Raw genomic sequence first — 17527 nt, 5'->3', positions numbered from 1 at the left:
ACTGAGAAATCAAAGCATCACAGACAGATTTCCGACTCCACATTAAATATCGCTCGTAACCCTCATACTTGCTTCCTTGCACCGGTAACAGAATACGATCTGAAGAGATGTTTGAGTGAAGTACATGAAAACAAAGCTGTAGGAATAGACAGTATTTCGGCTCGAATTATTAAAGAAAATATAGTCATTAAAGGAACCGTTGCTGAATATTATCAATGATTCCTTCACCTTAGGTTACTTTCCAAAGCAGCTTAAAACAACAATAGTAAAACCTCATCAAAAGTCTGAAAATGTTTGACATTAGAAATTACAGACCCATTTCGATAACTACAATAATATCAAAAATATTCGAGAAATGCTTAAAGAACAATATTTACCAATTTTTAGAAAAACACCTAATACTTTCACTCAGACAGTTTGGATTCATTAAAAATCTCGGAATGACTGGTGCTATATCCACCTTAACAAAGAGAATATATGAAAATCTTAATTTTTCTATGCTCTCCACAGGGATATTTCTCGACCTTGAAAAGGCATTCGATAGTGTGTCACACTGCTTGCTCCTCCAGAAATTGGAAAAATACAGCTTTAGGGTTAATGTGCTGGATTTGCTTGAGAGTTACTTGACAGATCGAATACAGTATGTCAGAATTAATCCTCATCTAAGCCCACCAATGAAGATAATAAAGCCGGGCTGAGTGGCTCAGACGGTTAAGGCGCTGGCCTTCTAACCCCAACTTGGCAGGTTCGATCCTGGCTCAGTCCGGTGGTAATTGAAGGTGCTCAAATACGACAGCCTCGTGTTGGTAGATTTACTGGCACGTAAAAGAACTCCTGCAGGACTAGATTCCGGCACCTCAGCGTCTCCGAAGACCGTAAAAGTAATTAGTGGGACGTAAAGCAAATAACATTATTATTATTATTATTATTATTATTATTATTATTATTATTATTATTATTATTATTATTATTATTAAGATAATAAAGGGTGTCCCACAAGGCATGGTATTAGGTCCACTATTGTTTATTCTATTTATTAATGATCTAGAGGAAACAATAGCAAATGCCGAACATACGCACATCGTAATATATACTTATGTAGACGGTGATAGCTGGAATCTTGTCAGACAGAGAGCAACTCGAGCACTGCTTAAAGTTAAAGCATGGTTAGATAATAATGAATTATTTTTAAACATTAAAAAGACAAAATTTATGAATTTTTCAGTTACAGATACACAGAACGATTTTAATGAATTAACTGTACACAACACCAAGTGTAAATTCAATTGTAACTGCTACAAAATTTATAAAGTAAGTAATGTTAAGTATTTGGGATTATTAATTGATTCGAACATGAAATGGAAAAGTCACATTACCGATGTAAGAAAGAAAATCAGAAGAACTGTTTATATATTTCACAATTTAAAATACATATCCAGTATGAAATTGTTTAGAGAGGTTTATTACGCTTTAGTTCAGTCTATTCTTAGCTACGGAATATTAGCATGGGGAGGAGCCTACAAAAATGTAATCAATAAAATACAGGTTGTTCAAAACCTTATATTACGAATAATGTACGAGAAAGGAAGATTATACCCAAGTAGTCAGTTATATGCTGAAGCAAATATATTTAATGTAAAACAGCTCTATGCCCTTGAAATATACAAATATATTAACAAAAACAAAAATATAATTGAGAACATTAAACATAAATATTCAACACGCAGTAAGATGTACCACCGTTGTATGTTATACAAACCCAAACTTAGCATAACAAAGCGCAATTTCTTGTACTTCATTCCAAAATTCTTTAATGTCCTTTCCGGTTCTTTACAAACTACTTCATTAAGTCAGAAAATGAGTCTGAAGTGTCTTAAATCCTTTGTCAGGGATAATAAAACTGTTATTGAAGAAATAACTAAATGAGAATATCACGTCACCATATTCAATTTCTATTCGATGCTCCACCATGTGCTGTTGAACATATCCATCATTCACTCATACCCATACTCGTACTTCAGGCATCATTTAAAAATATATTTCTCTCTATGTAATTAATATTCTAAATTACCACACACAAGGTTTCACCTTACGTGGTATTTTACTAATATCTACTCGACTCTTTTGAGGTTGGTGTGATTTTATTATGTATAATAATAATAATAATAATAATAATAATAATAATAATGTATTTAATGTATTCAAGAGATAGTTAAAAGTCCAATTTATTTTAAGTATTAATATGTTAATAATAATACTACTACTTCTATAATATATGTGGTTTAGTTACAAGATTCCTGTTTTCTCAAGTAATAATGTTATTAGAAGAGTTATGTATATAAGAAACAGAGTCCTGTAAATATGTAAACAACATAATGAGTGAATAAATACTACTACTACTTTTGTTCCATAAATAATCCTTTTAGATTATAATATCGTGTATTGATTTGGTGGAGAAACTACAGTATATATTTTTCTCACGAACGTTATTTCACGCAATAATCGCTGATGCTACACGATCAAGCTTACACTTGTAATTGCTGAGACGCACAGGAGAATCGGTCTAGAGGTCTTGCAAGAGTCTCGAGGTCTGTGGTTTCAGTCTCAAGCTAGAGCATTGCCCATCACTAGTATACACACTTTAATAGAGGTTAGCTTATGTATCATCATAAGTATTACTGCAATCTAAAGTGAAAAATTACAACACATACACAGTTTTTTTTAATGTTATTTTTTTTTTTTTTTTTTTTTTTTTTAAATGTAGAATTACAATAAGTGCTCAAACTACAAACCGTCAACCACCAAACTCTACTGAGTACAAGCACTACACACATCTTACAGAGTAACCAAAGGGATTGCTGCATAAACAGTTACAATTTCATATCGCAGTTCTGCTAGTGTGCATGGATTGATACTTTACATTATGTTCTTGGGAGTCCCCCTCAAGTAAAAATTGAGTGGGGTTAAAAACTCATTTTGGGCCCCTTCGTCATATCCAATGAGCTAGTAGAGTTTCATCGAAATAGGCGCGCACATTTCTGTGAAAGTGGGCTGGGGCATCATCTTGTTGGAAGTAAAATAGATCATCACCAAACAAAGCGCGGATGGATGGTACAGTTAATCTGACCAGCATCTCCAAGTAAGTCTGGTCAGTAACCATACCTTCAAAAAGGAGTGGTGCATTCAATTCACTTGATGATAGCCCGCACCATACATTGAGTCTTAGGGCATTGACCACATGCTCGACATAATACAAGGATTTCGTAGGCCCTGACCACGCACCATTTTGCTAAAAGAAACTCATCTTCCACCTGTGCACAGAACCATTCACAACATGAATTATTCTGTCTGGGTTGTCTTCATTCTATGCATGTAACCACTGTGGAATGTAAACTTTCCATTTTGCTCTGTGCACACAGATACTTTAGTTATGTGACACTTTTATGACTTGCGTCGCATAAAGCAGTAAACCTTCGCTTTTACATGTAATGACATGCGACATGAGTCGTGCAACATTTGAAGAGTAGTCTGACCAAACCACATGACTGCGACAGTCCTCTGACTCAGTGGGTGATTCAGTCCAGTTCTGTAATTCGCACTATGCACTTTAACTGTACGATTCCTGCTCACCAAACCTCTGCCCATCCTATTAGGTAGTCTGTTGTACATTATTGCATTGTAAACAGGTGTTGTTATTTTGAAAGTTGATCCGTTCCTATCGTTGAATTGTTATTGTGACACTGGTCAAAATGAGTGGCACTGATATTAACAAGGAATTCATAGCTTTGATTGAAGAAGGCCAGTATTATGGGATAAATGTTATCATACATACAAAGACAGTATGCTATGAGGGGAACTTGGAGTGAAGTTTGTTTGAAGCTGAAAGAAGATTTTGACGCACTGAGAGACTAGGGGGCAAATGTGTTTTAAGTACATACGATTTTTACATTGTTACTAAGGTAATGCAGTTGGTGAAATTGGCCTTCCTTTTGAACCCACACGCGACAAATGTTCACTTTTCTTTGGTAGCGGGAATGCATTCTGATCAGACCAAATGGCTCTGCATACTGTACATTCCTTATGATGATGTTCCTCGGAGTTAAAATGCCAATTCTGTGTGTGTCTAATGTAGGTCAGTAAAACTGCACCCATTGGCAAGGTACCTAAAAAGAGACTGAATATTCCTTAGATAGTGTGGATACTTTCTGTTACAAGTGAACTGTGTAGTGTGAGTGGAATGTATTTTTTTTGAAGACTTTATTTGTAAAATACGATATGTTTTATTTTTAATGACCTAACCTGTACTGTATAATACTGTAACATAGGCATTTGTAAATAGTAGAATTCTGTTCTATATTTCCTGGAAGGATCCAGAAAGTTACATGAATTATGGAACAGGGTGTGTTGTTTTGTGGGTAATGTATTCTAGAAAATATTTCTGACTGTTCTGGAAATACGACATTCGCGATCAGGCGTATTCTAGAATGTTAGTCAAAGTTCGCGATCGAAAGTAAGGTTGTGATTGGTGAGTCTAGGTGGCGATAGGGAACTCGTGCACGCTGATTGGCTGCCTCCAAGGCCGGAATTTCCTATATATAGTGAGCGAGGCAGTGTTCGAATGAATTCTGTATCCTGAATTCTGTCGGTCTTGGTCTGTCTGTGAGCAGCCTATCTGGTTGACGTCCCCCGGTTTCTGGGATGGCACTCTCCTCGGGTAAGCACTCTTGAATTCCGTTCCTGCTAAAATTTCTGTAATGTTCCGATTAGCTTTTCATACAGGAGTCTGCCCTAACCTCGCCTAGATTCACCAAATTAGTTACTTATGACGCCTTAGTTTTTCAGCTGGGCTTACCTGTTCGTTTCCGAGGCATTCCCATTTCTTGTTTCACTAAAATATGTAGATTGTAGTTTAATGTTATTTCCCTTGGGGTTTGCCTCTGGTAATTCTGTATCACTTGAGGTACGCTAGATTTTGGATAACCTGTTTCACATCACCTTAAATTGCATTGTACCACTGCATTGGTAACTACATGTATAGTTGATTTGAAATTTGAATTTACACTGCTACGAAATAAGCTATGTATATCACTGAACTTATAGCTCGTAACTTGGAATTGTATTTGGAATGTATTTGTAAAATTATTTTGTAAATTATATTTTTCAATTCTAAGGATCACGGCGATTTATTTCGGAATCCGCTATCTAAGCCATGTCCATGCCTTTGGTAGGTTCCCAGCCTTTTTCACCTTCCCGGTTTGTTGTTCATTAGTTGGCCCTACTGATATTTACGTACATGTTTTGGTTGAAGATCCGCGTAATGCCAGCTAATGTTTTTCCGAGTGTGTGGTGATTTCTGATATTGTGCTCTTACCTTCCCCTTTTAACTGTGTTTGTGCCTTGTTTTGTGTTACCACTGTAGTAGAGGTAACACTTTCACATCTATTTCGTTATATATTCAACAGTAAAATGCTCCACCCAATTACAATGTATTTCAACATCTGAAAAATTGTATGGTAATTATTTGTACTTAGTTTATTGCAACAGCAAGCATCTGTGAGGGTGGAATACAGTTCCTCATTTTGGTGTTGAATGGTGTTCAAGTGAGAAAGTTTTCTCTTGCCACGCTTCAAGCTTCACCGGTCATGAATACCACAGAAAATTCTGTGGTCACTTATGCCACATAACCCAGCTATATTAGTCTTTCCTATCAACGTTAACAGAAATACGACACAGCAATGATACAATCTCGATTCATCACTCGCTCCTCTTCGACAAAACTGCGATTCGATGCAGATTAAATAGCCCTAGTGTGAAAAGGTCGTACAACCGATGCCGCAGTGTGTGCAAGAGCCTTTGTATGTACTGCTGATTTCTGTGATGAGCGTGTGTATGCATCTAACAACTGGACAGAAGACACTTCATTTGTGGCTGTGCAATGCCAATCAGATCTCCCTTTATGCATACCTATTACTGATCCCTCCCATTCAAACTTATCCCAAAGGCAAGTATGTTGGCGGTTCAGTCCCATATTCCTGCCTCCATTGTCACTGGACTTCTGAGATATTCTTGGCTTTCCAGTACCATTTCAGAATGGTTCGCTGATGCTCAAATGACAGATATGTTTGCACCATGGCTGCAGTTTCTAGAATGATTGTAACATGTCACATTGATTAATATGTGGCATCACAACACTAACTATATCTTATCATGAACCGTTGTACTACACATTCAACCTGTAGCCAATGCTTTAACATGTTTCAAAGTGTGTACATTTTCTTTGGCAACATGGTATAATGCTGCTGCTGTTGTTCATTATTAAATAAAATTCTAAGGGCAAAAATCCAACATAGTTCTTTAAAGTTAGTTGTTTCTGATAAGCTTGGCAAAAAATCGTGGGTTCTCCCACCCTCCCATCACTAGTAAAATAGTATCTTCCCCAGTCCACTGCCATATCAAACATCATTTTGAAGACTTACATTTTTGTATGTCCACTATGTTCCTATAAATTCCAAGAGAAAAACACTGATCAACCCCCAAAAGTTAAATTTGGTTTTCAGTAGCTTGTTGGTTAGAGGCAAGGTTAATGGCCTACATGGTTCCATTCACTTCACAGAGAATACTGCATTCAATTCCTTTGTATTCTGTCAGCAGCCCCTAAGAACAATTCTACAACTTTCATGTAACGTGTACAATCTGTGTAAAAATCAAAATAACTGGTAGCTCTAGATGGATTCCATAAAAGGTACGGATTTACTTAACAGATTTTGAAACGGGCACTTTTAGCCTTTCTTTAGCTTTTCCCCTTTTTACCTGTTTAGGTTTGAAAATATTCATGCATTAGAATCTTGCAGGCATAAAACACAAAAGTATGTTGAAAATTTCTAATTAAGATGCAAGGAAACAAAGAGTTTACAACCTATGAATCCAGTCCTTATCTGCCTATTGTACATTTCACTTTCCTACTGCATCACGTTCGGTTCCGTTTGCTAATTTTTTACTGAGGAGTCCTTTATCTGTCAAATGAAAGTGGGATTAGTTTACTCCTGTAGGTCATGACAACGCTAGCGAGATTGGCATGATATCTATCTGTAAATGAAGTGCCCAGACATAAATTGCTGTAAATTTATGTCTAACATATAACTAGGGATCGAAGTTCAGACACCGAATATATGGAGTTAATTACTTTCCTTGTTATACAAATAGTGTTTACATCGACTCAGGGTGGTACAGGAACTTCTACAGAACACCGCTATGCTTGAATCGAAACATTAGTAGGTATAGTTATGTGATTAAAATGGAGTATAACATACAATTTATGAAAGTGACTTTTCTCATTCTCTACAAGAAAATGATACATTTAAAATAAAAATGAATGGTGAATTTTAAGTGTCACTAAGTTCGTTGCAATGTAAAACTGTACACTCCCTTCATGCAGCATCTTTCATTTTGCATAAAAACCTGAAGGTACATAAGTAAAGTAAACAACTGATGTCGTCCTACAGTCGGCGTTCCTTAAACCTTTAGTCTCCTCTAAGCAATATTCTGATGTCAAGACTTCATTCTCTAGTTATAACATTCATTGAGATGAGCTGAAATGTAGCATAGAGAAAGAATAATGAAATTTAGTAACTTATTTCGCTGACAGTTTAAAGAAAATATTGTGTAACGTCAGCTACAAATTCCATGCCTGTTGTGGAAAGAATCAGTTCCTTACATTGTTTAATTTTCATTTGTTTTGAGATGTGTAAGTAGTGAGAAATTTAAGATTCTGCTTTGAAAGTTCAAGAAAATGTATGCAGGATAATTAAAGCAGTATTTAAAATCTATCAAATATGTTAAGTGATTAGTTAATCAAATTCTGTCTTGTTTCCAGTTGTTACATGTAGTCTTATTCTTGAAATTTTCAGAAAGAAGGTATCGAGGTTATTAGCGACTGTGAAGATTCAAGTGACTCTGATGGCAGTTCTGTAATCGATGTAGAAGATCTTGGTCGATTCACCGGGTCTGTGAAGCAGTCCGAATTAGAGGAAGAATTGCCTGAGTCTCAGCAAGTAAAAGAAATGCTCAACCCAGCCCTGAGGGCAACATTGTCCAAGCAGGGCTATAGGCTGATTGGGTCACATTCTGGTGTGAAACTCTGTCGGTGGACTAAGGTAAAAATGTCTGTACATGTTTGTGAACAGTACAAAATCATTTGTTAATACTAATCAAGTGGATGATTTATTAGTAATTTTTGTAAATAGCAATGATAGCCATTGCATTTCCTGGCAATATGCTGTCTTCTGTGGTGTCAGTATACTCAGTTGTAGTGAATATTCAACAGCAGCAAACTTGAATCATTGCTCTGAATCCATCTACATTAAAATAGTAAATAAACTTCTCAGGCCTGTTCTACGTATGTGCATATGCTCACACTTAATAGCCACTTTGCCAGTGTGCCATACATGTGTATATTTCACACACTGCTGCTCAAAAACAGCATTTGCATAACATATATTATGCATTTATGGAAATTGCTTTTACCAATTGGTTCTAGAAGCCTTGATCTTAATGTCTATCTCAAATGAAAACCTACAACCTGTTTTCCAGTCAATGACTGGGTTAGGGATAGAATGAATGAGCCCCCATCTAGTGGCGAGGATAGGAATTGTGCTGGTTGCCGAAGCCTGTCACACTCCTCTGGAGCAATGATTAATGACTGACAGATGAAATTAAATGATAGTGGAGAGTGTTGATGAAATGAAAGATGAGAGGGAAAACCGGAGTACCCGGAGAAAAACCTGTCCCGCCTCTGCCTTGTCCAACACATATCTCACATGGAGTGACCAGGATTTGAAGCACGGAACCCAGCGGTTAGAGGCCGACGCACTGCCGTCGAGCCACGGAGGCTCTTAATGATGATCTATATTTCACAATTAATATCTCATAAGCTTGTTACTTTATTATTGTTTGTGTCTTCAACCCATAGACTGGTTTGATGCAGCTCTCCATGCCACCCTATACTGTGCTAACCTTTTTATTTCTACGTAACTATTGCATCATACATCTGCTCTAATCTGCTTGTCATATTCATACCTTGGTCTACCCCTATCTTTCTTATCACCTATACTTCCTTCGAAAACCTACTGAACAAATCCTGAGTGTCTTAAGATGTGTCCTGTCAATCTATCTCTTCTTCTCGTCAAATTTAGCCAAATCTCTCACCAATTCGATTCAGTATCTCCATCTGTTATTCGTTCTATCCATCTCAGAGCTAGTTATCGTCCATTTCCATACAATGCTATGTTCCAGATGAAAGTCTTCAGAAACATCTTTCTAATTCCTATATCAGTGTTGGAAGTGAGCAAATTTCTTTTCTTAAGAAATCTCTTCCTTTAAGACTTCATTTCCTAATCTAATATTTCCTGCATCACCTGCCTTCGTTCAACTGGACTCCATTACTTTTGTTTTGGACTTATTTATTATTATCTTGTACTCCTTACCCAAGACTTTGTCCATACCATTCAGCAGCTTCTCGAGATCTTCTGCATTATCACTAAGTTTACACAAGGAATATTTTATTACACTACCTATTCAATACAATTCATTCCACTGTTGCATGGTCAAATGAACATAGAAACTACCAGATTTTTAAGGTACATGTTTTGCCCCTCTTTTATAGGGCATCATCAGCCTTATTTAATCCTAAAACAAAATTTGGTCTGAAGACCGTATCAAATTTACATAAATTGTATTGACGAACTCAATAGTATTGACATTGTGGATTCATTAAATTTACATTACAAATATATTAGATAAAACATATGTACATATACTAAAATCACTTGGAAAATTAAAATGTTCATCTAAAAGAATTTTGTGTCATATTATTTCTTTAAAAAATTCATATCTGACTCTGAAATGGATCCTTTTCGTAAAAAGCTTGAATAATATGTAACACTTGGGGACCAGGATCGAACCCAAGGCTTCAATGAATAAGAATAGTATGATAAAATATATATGTTTAAGTTGAGATCTGTTTTTAAAAAACATTAAGAGCTAAAAATACGTGGTCAAATTGAAGGCGTTACGGATTAAGGTATCTTGATATGCTGGATAAAAACCATAGTATGATAAGTGCTAGGAGACATAGGAGTGTTGGCCAAAATCGCTGCTAAGACTATTCATAAGAGTGAGTGATAGGTCCAATAACAATCTCATGAAAACGGAAATGCCCTTTGAAGCTGTAGACGGCCGAGGAAAAGAATGTGGTCATTCTGTAATGAAACAGAAAGCGAACTTGATGGTGTGTGACTAGATCGTGTATGTTTCACTGAAAATATTTGGTGTATAAAAAGGGGGTACTTACTTATTCGTCAAATATAATGTACGTCCTAATGTTTCAGCAGCATTAGTCTGTTTTGAGTTTCTACTCCTAGTGTTGTATCGATGCGGTAAAGTTGGTGGGGAATGCTGAGGGGAGAGGGGAGGTAGGCGGAGCTTTGCATGCCGATGCTAATGTAGGAGGGGGGGTTGTTTGGAGGAGCATGTATAGGTTCAGTATTTAGTGAAATAGAGGTAGTTTTTGATTCTAAGGATTTAAATATCCGAGGGACTCTATTATGGATTGGATTGACTGCATTTAATAACTTAGGCGTTAAAGTATGCAGTGGAATTCTGACTTCCGTGTAGTCATTAAGATTTTGATCTTTATTATCTTATCCAAAAAGATGTATAAACTCCCTAATTTATTTAAAAGTTTACCTTTGCCCGTATTCCTGATTATTGTGAGATCTTTATCTATTGAAGTGAAACGGTGTCCAGTTTCCTTCATATGCATGCTCATTGCCGAATATTTGTTATGTTTTTCTGCATTGAAATGCTTCATGTACCTTATATAAAAGCTTCGTCCAATCTGTCCAACAGAGAAAATTCCACACTGAGAAAATGTTAATCTGTAGACTCCTGAACCTGAATATCTATTGTTATAATTAATCTTATTATAATTGAAGAATATGTTTTGAGTTGTGTTAATCGTTCTAAAGGCTATGTTCATATTACATTTATTGAAAGTGTTCGCAATTTGGTGGACAACTGGGCTATTATATGTGAAAGTGGCGTATTTAGCTCTTTTAGGTTTGTCGGGTATAAGATTTGTGGATAACTAGTTTTTTAGTTTGTAAATTGAACAGTTTACCATCACGACCTTAAACCCATTAAGTTTGGCAAGGTTCCTTATGTAGTTTAACTCAGTCCTTAAGTTAGTAGGGGAAAGAGGGTTTCTTAAAGCTGTGTATATTAAACTATGAAAAGATGCCTGTTTCTGGGAACTGGGGGTGTAATGAGGAATTATTTATAGTTATCAGAGAATGTGTAGGCTTTCTATATATCTGAAAATTGAAAGTATTATTGGCTCAGGTAACCCTTATGTCTAAAAAATTTAAGGAGCCTTTGTCTTCATCTTCCTTAGTGAAACTAAAGTTAGGGTCGATATTATTTAAATTTTCCAAGATTTTGCTACTGTTGGCGACATTTTTATCAATTATTACAAACATGTCATCTACGTATCTCAACCACACAAATTCCTTTGATACTAGTTCTTATTTTTGTGTGTTCAATTGAGTCCATGTAGATATCAGCTAGGATGCCCGATATTGGGTCACCCATTGCTAAACCATTCCGTTTATAAATTTTCTTATTAAATGTAAAATAGTTGTTGTCCAAAACAAATTTCAATAGTCTCATGAATTCATCGATCTCCATTCTACTGAGGCCACTATATTTACAGATATTATTAGAGACTATGTTAACTGTATCTCTTGTGGGAATATTTGGGTACAGGTTAATCACTTCAAAAGAGCATATTGCTTGATTTGGTTGTAGATTGAATTTACTTAGGATCTCACAAAAATCAATAGAATTCCTTAAGGGCTGCTTATTATTAAATACGTAATGTTTCTTAAGAAAGTTATGAATATACTTGGGAGCTTTATTATAGATCGGACTGTTGCGGCAGTTAATAATAGGACGTATTGGGATATCATTCTTATGTACTTTAGGAAGAGCTTTTGCTACAGGGATATTAGGAATGAGTTTTTGTTGATCTTGTTCATTAAATGGAAATGTTGATATTATTGTCTTTAAATTAAGCTGTATTTTTACTAATGGATCCTTATTAACTACTGTATAACTATTATTGTTAAAAAATCTTCTGTTTTTTGGATGTATATTTCTTTGTCTAGTAGAACTATTGATCCCTTCTTGTCGGCTTTAGTTACTACAATGCTTTTGTTTTCTGTCCTAGTTTTCAAATTTTGCCGGGCTGAGTGGCTCAGACGGTTAAGGCGCTGGCCTTCTAACCCCAACTTGGCAGGTTCGATCCTGGCTCAGTCCGGTGGTATTTGAAGGTGCTCAAATACGACAGCCCCGTGTCGGTAGATTTACTGGCACGTAAAAGAACTCCTGCGGGACTAAATTCCGGCACCTCGGCGTCTCCGAAGACCTTAAAAAGTAGTTAGTGGGACGTAAAGCAAATAACATTATTATTATTATTAGTTTTCAAATTTCGTATTAATGCAAATGCCTTATTAAAATGTGGTACCATACACTGTATGGTGATTTAAATGCACTGGGAAAACATTTTAAATTTGACTAGATTGAATATTGCATGGGCTGTGATCAATTCACATTACAAAGCTCTTATAAACTGTGTTTTTTTGATGAAGATTTAACGGGATACAATATTACACTCTGTAGTGAAATGCTGTGAATATAATGAAAAGCTTCATTGAAGTTTCAGTTTATAATTTCTACTAAAGTTGTTAAAATCAATTTAAAATAGACTGTTGTTGAATGGACTTCGACGTACAGGTGAAAGACTAGTAAAATTGTGGGGTTCCTTAACAGGGAACATCTCTCTTGAGTGATAGTGGACAGCTTAATAGAAGATCTTGAATTAGGCACATTTAATGCCCAGTAACTGTGTGATGTTAGAACGAAAGCCTCGAGGATGCTGGAATAAATTGAAATGATGCAGAAATGGACTACTTGCTCTCTGTCGGCCTCGTTGGAAGAGATGTAACTTTGAAGGCATTTCCACTCTATAATATGTAAATTACTGTTAAATTTAATGTTGCGTTTTTAGTCCTGCAACTTACGTAGCTGAAGGTGTCCCAAAAAAGAGCAGGTAATCAGTCATTACTGCATTTAGGGCAGTCGCTCAGGTGGCAGATTCCCTGTCTGTTGTTTTCTCCTACCCTTTTCTTGAATGATTTCAAAGAAATTGGAAATTTATTGAACATCTTCCTTGGTAAGTTATTCCAGCCCCTAACTCCCCTTCCTATAAATGAATATTTGCCCCAATTTGTAACAGTATCGTGGTCAGTTTTCAGTTGCTCACAATCTTGTAACTTATTTATAGTTCTATACAGAATAACATCAACCGCAAAAAGCCTTATCCCTGATTCCACTTCTTTCCTCATATCATTTATATATATATAAGAGAACATAAAGGTCCAGTAATACTGCCTTGAGGAATTCCCCTCTTAATTATTACAGGGTCAGGTAAAGCTTTGCCTACTGTAATTCTCTGAGATATATTTTCTAGAAATATAATAACCCATTCAGACACTCTTTTGTCAAGTCCAATTGGACTCATTTTTGCCAGTTGTCTCCCGTGTTCCACCCTATCAAATGCCTTAGTCAGGGCAATTGGGATACAGTCCATTTGACCTCCTGAATCCAAGATATATGCTGTATCTTACTGGAATCCTACAAGTAGAGCTTCAGTGAAATAACCTTTCCTAAACCCAAACTGCTTTCTATCAAACCAGTTATTAATTTTGCAAACATATCTAATATAATCAGAAAGAATGCTTTCCCAAAGCTTACATACAATGCTTATCAAACTGACTGGCTTGTAATTTTCAGCTTTATGTCTATCACTCTTTCCTTTGTTCACAGGGGCTACTATAGCAACTGTTCATTTGGTATAGCTCCTTCATGTAAACAATAATCAAATAAGTACTTCAGATAAGGGATTATATCCCAACCCATTGTCATTAGTACAGTAAAACCCCGCTTAACCGAAACCCGGCTTATCCGAAATGCTCTGGCAAAATTTTATTTTAATATTTTGTTTTTACCCTCTCGTTCTTAGCCATTGATATTAGTAATTCTCTTGCTATATGTGCTGAGAGCTACTAGGCAACCCCTATTTTTATATTATGACTTATGCCAGAATGCACGTGTAGCAGAGTTTCTTACCCTCTAGTTCGTTCCATGATACATTTTTTTCTTGAACAACCAGGTATTATTATTATTATTATTATTATTATTATTATTATTATTATTATTATTCTTTTCCTACCGCTTTTCCCACACCTGTGCGGTTGCGGGTGCGAACTGCGTCGCACGTGTGGATTTGGCCCTGTTTTATGTCCGGATACCCTTCCTGACGCCAACCCTATATGGAGGGATGTAATCACTCTTGCATGTTTCTCTGGTGGTTGGTAGTGTGGTACGTTTTCTGAATATGATGAGGAGAGTGTTTGCATGCACACATACTCCCAGTCTCCGACCCAGAAGAATTAATCAGAAGCGATTTAAAATCCCCGACCCGGCCGGGAACCAAAGGCCAATATGCTGACCATTCAGCCAACGAGTTAGACAGAGGAATTATTATTATTATTATTATTATTACTATTATTACTGTAGTATTATCATTATTATTAGTATTGCGCCCATCCTGCGTCCAGGTACGACACAAATAAAAATACTCAGACAGCTCGTTAATCTCTCGGGGTAAATCTTCATGAAAATAACTCGGCTTAACATGAATTCAAAAGAAATTTGACCGTGTGTGAAATAATTCAGTTCCGGATGAACATCTCCATCCTTTCGCATGTTTCATCAACGCAAGTACCATGATAAATCTCAAAAATCAACTTAAAACTAAATTATCCTACTACAATTATCTATAAATCAGTTACTCTCACATACAAGAATCTATCTTGAGGAATTTATTAATCTAATGTAATTCCAAAGAAAAGAGATAGTAACTTTTTCAAATATTCATCCAATAAATCATTAAATAAATTAACACTATGCATGCATTTCATTTAAGTGAGTGCTGGCTTAATAAAATTGAATTTCAATCCTGACATGAGCCAACTTCACATTTCTCAATTTCATTTTATATGTAAATATTAAGTTAATCATTCACATTATTTCAATAAAAATCAAATTTACAAAAATAAAATCAATCATAATATCACTGATTAATATATCACTTGATTATTATTTAAATATTTTCTTTCAAGTCACACAATCCAAATTGTTTTATGAATATCGTTTCAGCTTTGTTGTTTTCATTGAATTACATGCTAAGGTTACTAATCCCTATTTCCACTTATAATCTAGGCACCTACCATCCTCGTCTTACTATATTTACGTATTTGTAAAATCATCAAGTATCTTTCAAAAATAAAAATAATCTAAACCTCATTACTAACTCTACTAATTCGTAATTAGCCATAATTTCATCTTCTCATTCCATGTTTGCCTTTACATGAAGCCTTATTTTAATTGACAAGTTAAGCTAAGTGACTCCTCTCAATTTTAATATGATAGCTCAATATTATTTCTGATGTCTATGTTACCCTAGACAGCTACACACTCATCTCATCTTTCAATTCATGTATTACCTCTGTATGATATTTCCTTACAACACACCTTTATTTTAATATAGCAGAAACCATCTACTTTGATATGTGTGTCTGGGTTAGCCATGCCTACCTTGTCTTTCAATATTCTCTCAAAGTATTATTCATTCCATGTACTTGCTTCTCATAATTGATCCATAATATGAATAATTACATCTAGCATCCCTCATTACGTCTTCATTGCAACTATCTTCCTAACGCTTCATTTCAATTCCTTCATATGACTTCATTTACTTCTATATATCGCACAATTCAACCAATTATAAACATCAACATAACCATTTCTCTTCATATTATAACCTCTTCATATGTAACATAATTCCTATGACAAATTAAGCTTCGTTGCATCTCTATTAACTTCATTGGATCATAATTCATCTCGCAGATTAATCTTTAACCTCTAGCGTTTCATAATACCATTTCATGACGTACCTCGACAAGGAATAACTCACGTAATCTATACTCCCTTTCCGTATCATTTCATTATGATGTTTAATTAGCATGTTCGGCTTCCAAACCCGTTTAAGAAATCTAATACATGCAAATACTCTCATGCTGCTGTGTGAAATCTACACTCCTTCTCGCAAATAATCATAAAACGATTTTATCACAACTTAACTTCGTAAGATATAATCCAATCATTGCACTTCACTGTGTCAATTGTTATCTTAAAACTTCACAATTACTATAAATATTATGGGATTACTATGTCTAACTTAATTAAGAACCATTATTTAGCAAACTTAGCTTGTCATTCAGCGGGTATGGCGACTTTGTAGCTCTCAGTGCTACATCTGTAGTCCTTGGCCGGCTGGATACTACAGATCAGCTGGAATCCTCCCCTTCATCAGGTTTGGTTGGCTGGCTGGTTACATATTCACCTCCAGGTTGGTCCACCTCGAAATTAGCAAGTCATAATCATCTTCTCTCTTGAGCTAGTGTTAACATAAAATAATCCCAACAAGTAAGAGTTCATTTTAGAGCTTCTTAAAAATCAAAATATCTTGTCAGTACTCTTGTATTTTGCTTAATGATCTGACTTTTGCCAAATATTTGACACTGGGTTCAGTGTATGTTCGATTTTATCTTTGCCTTATTTATATATATATAATTTTAAATGATAATTTGGTTCTTGAATGCTTACGAATCTCTTAATTTTGCTCCTTGGTAATGATTCTTGGTTTATTTTTCTGTTCTCCAATCTCTATTCTTAATAAATTTCGACATGTTGTATCGCTCCTTGTCTGTCCAGTTGCTGAACGTATTTAATTCAAATTTCCTTATTTCACTCCGCAATTCCTTTCTTCTGTGCTGTATACTATGTATCACGCCGTATCTTTTCGTTCAGAACGAGTAATATCAGAGTATTTCATTTTTCTTGGCTAATATCTTCTTTTCCGACGCAGCTCAAATGATTCGTGTCTGTCCAGTATCTCGGCAGATTAGTAAGTGTAGTAATAATATATTTATATTTAATTGTTTCTTTTCAAACAATCCACTTGATATTTTCATGTTCTCTAGTCACAGCCTTTGAAATTGTGCGCTCTTTACTTGGTCTTGGCCTCCTGTGAACATTTAAATCATAGTTCACTTTATATAATTCTGGCCTGTACCTCCACTTTGACGTCATTTTGGAACACGTCAGAAAATGCAATGGGCGCAGTATTATTATTATTATTATTATTATTATTATTATTATTATTATTATTATTATTCATGAAGATTATGCAGACGACTTCGATCTTGACAATGGCAGTTTTGAGAATCGAGTTACAGCAGATGATGGATTTAAAGCAACGGAGGTGAGATTGATTTCAAATTTTTAT

The 17527-nt window shown here is 35.5% G+C and overlaps 1 protein-coding gene across 1 annotated transcript in view; it reads left to right on the top strand.

Annotated features, from left to right (window-relative positions):
* Positions 1-17527, top strand: part of LOC136864751 (S-adenosyl-L-methionine-dependent tRNA 4-demethylwyosine synthase TYW1) — a 198886-nt gene that overhangs the window by 101303 nt on the left and 80056 nt on the right. Inside the window, exon 6 of the mRNA XM_067142109.2 lies at positions 7908-8153. Within this exon, the coding sequence (XP_066998210.2) occupies positions 7908-8153 (246 nt within the window). The remainder of the gene's footprint in view (positions 1-7907; positions 8154-17527) is intronic.

Source organism: Anabrus simplex, chromosome 2 (genome assembly GCF_040414725.1).
Source record: "Anabrus simplex isolate iqAnaSimp1 chromosome 2, ASM4041472v1, whole genome shotgun sequence".
Lineage (NCBI taxonomy): Eukaryota > Metazoa > Arthropoda > Insecta > Orthoptera > Tettigoniidae > Anabrus > Anabrus simplex.
Note: the sequence above shows the minus strand (reverse complement) of the source record. Positions and strands in the feature narration are given on the sequence as shown.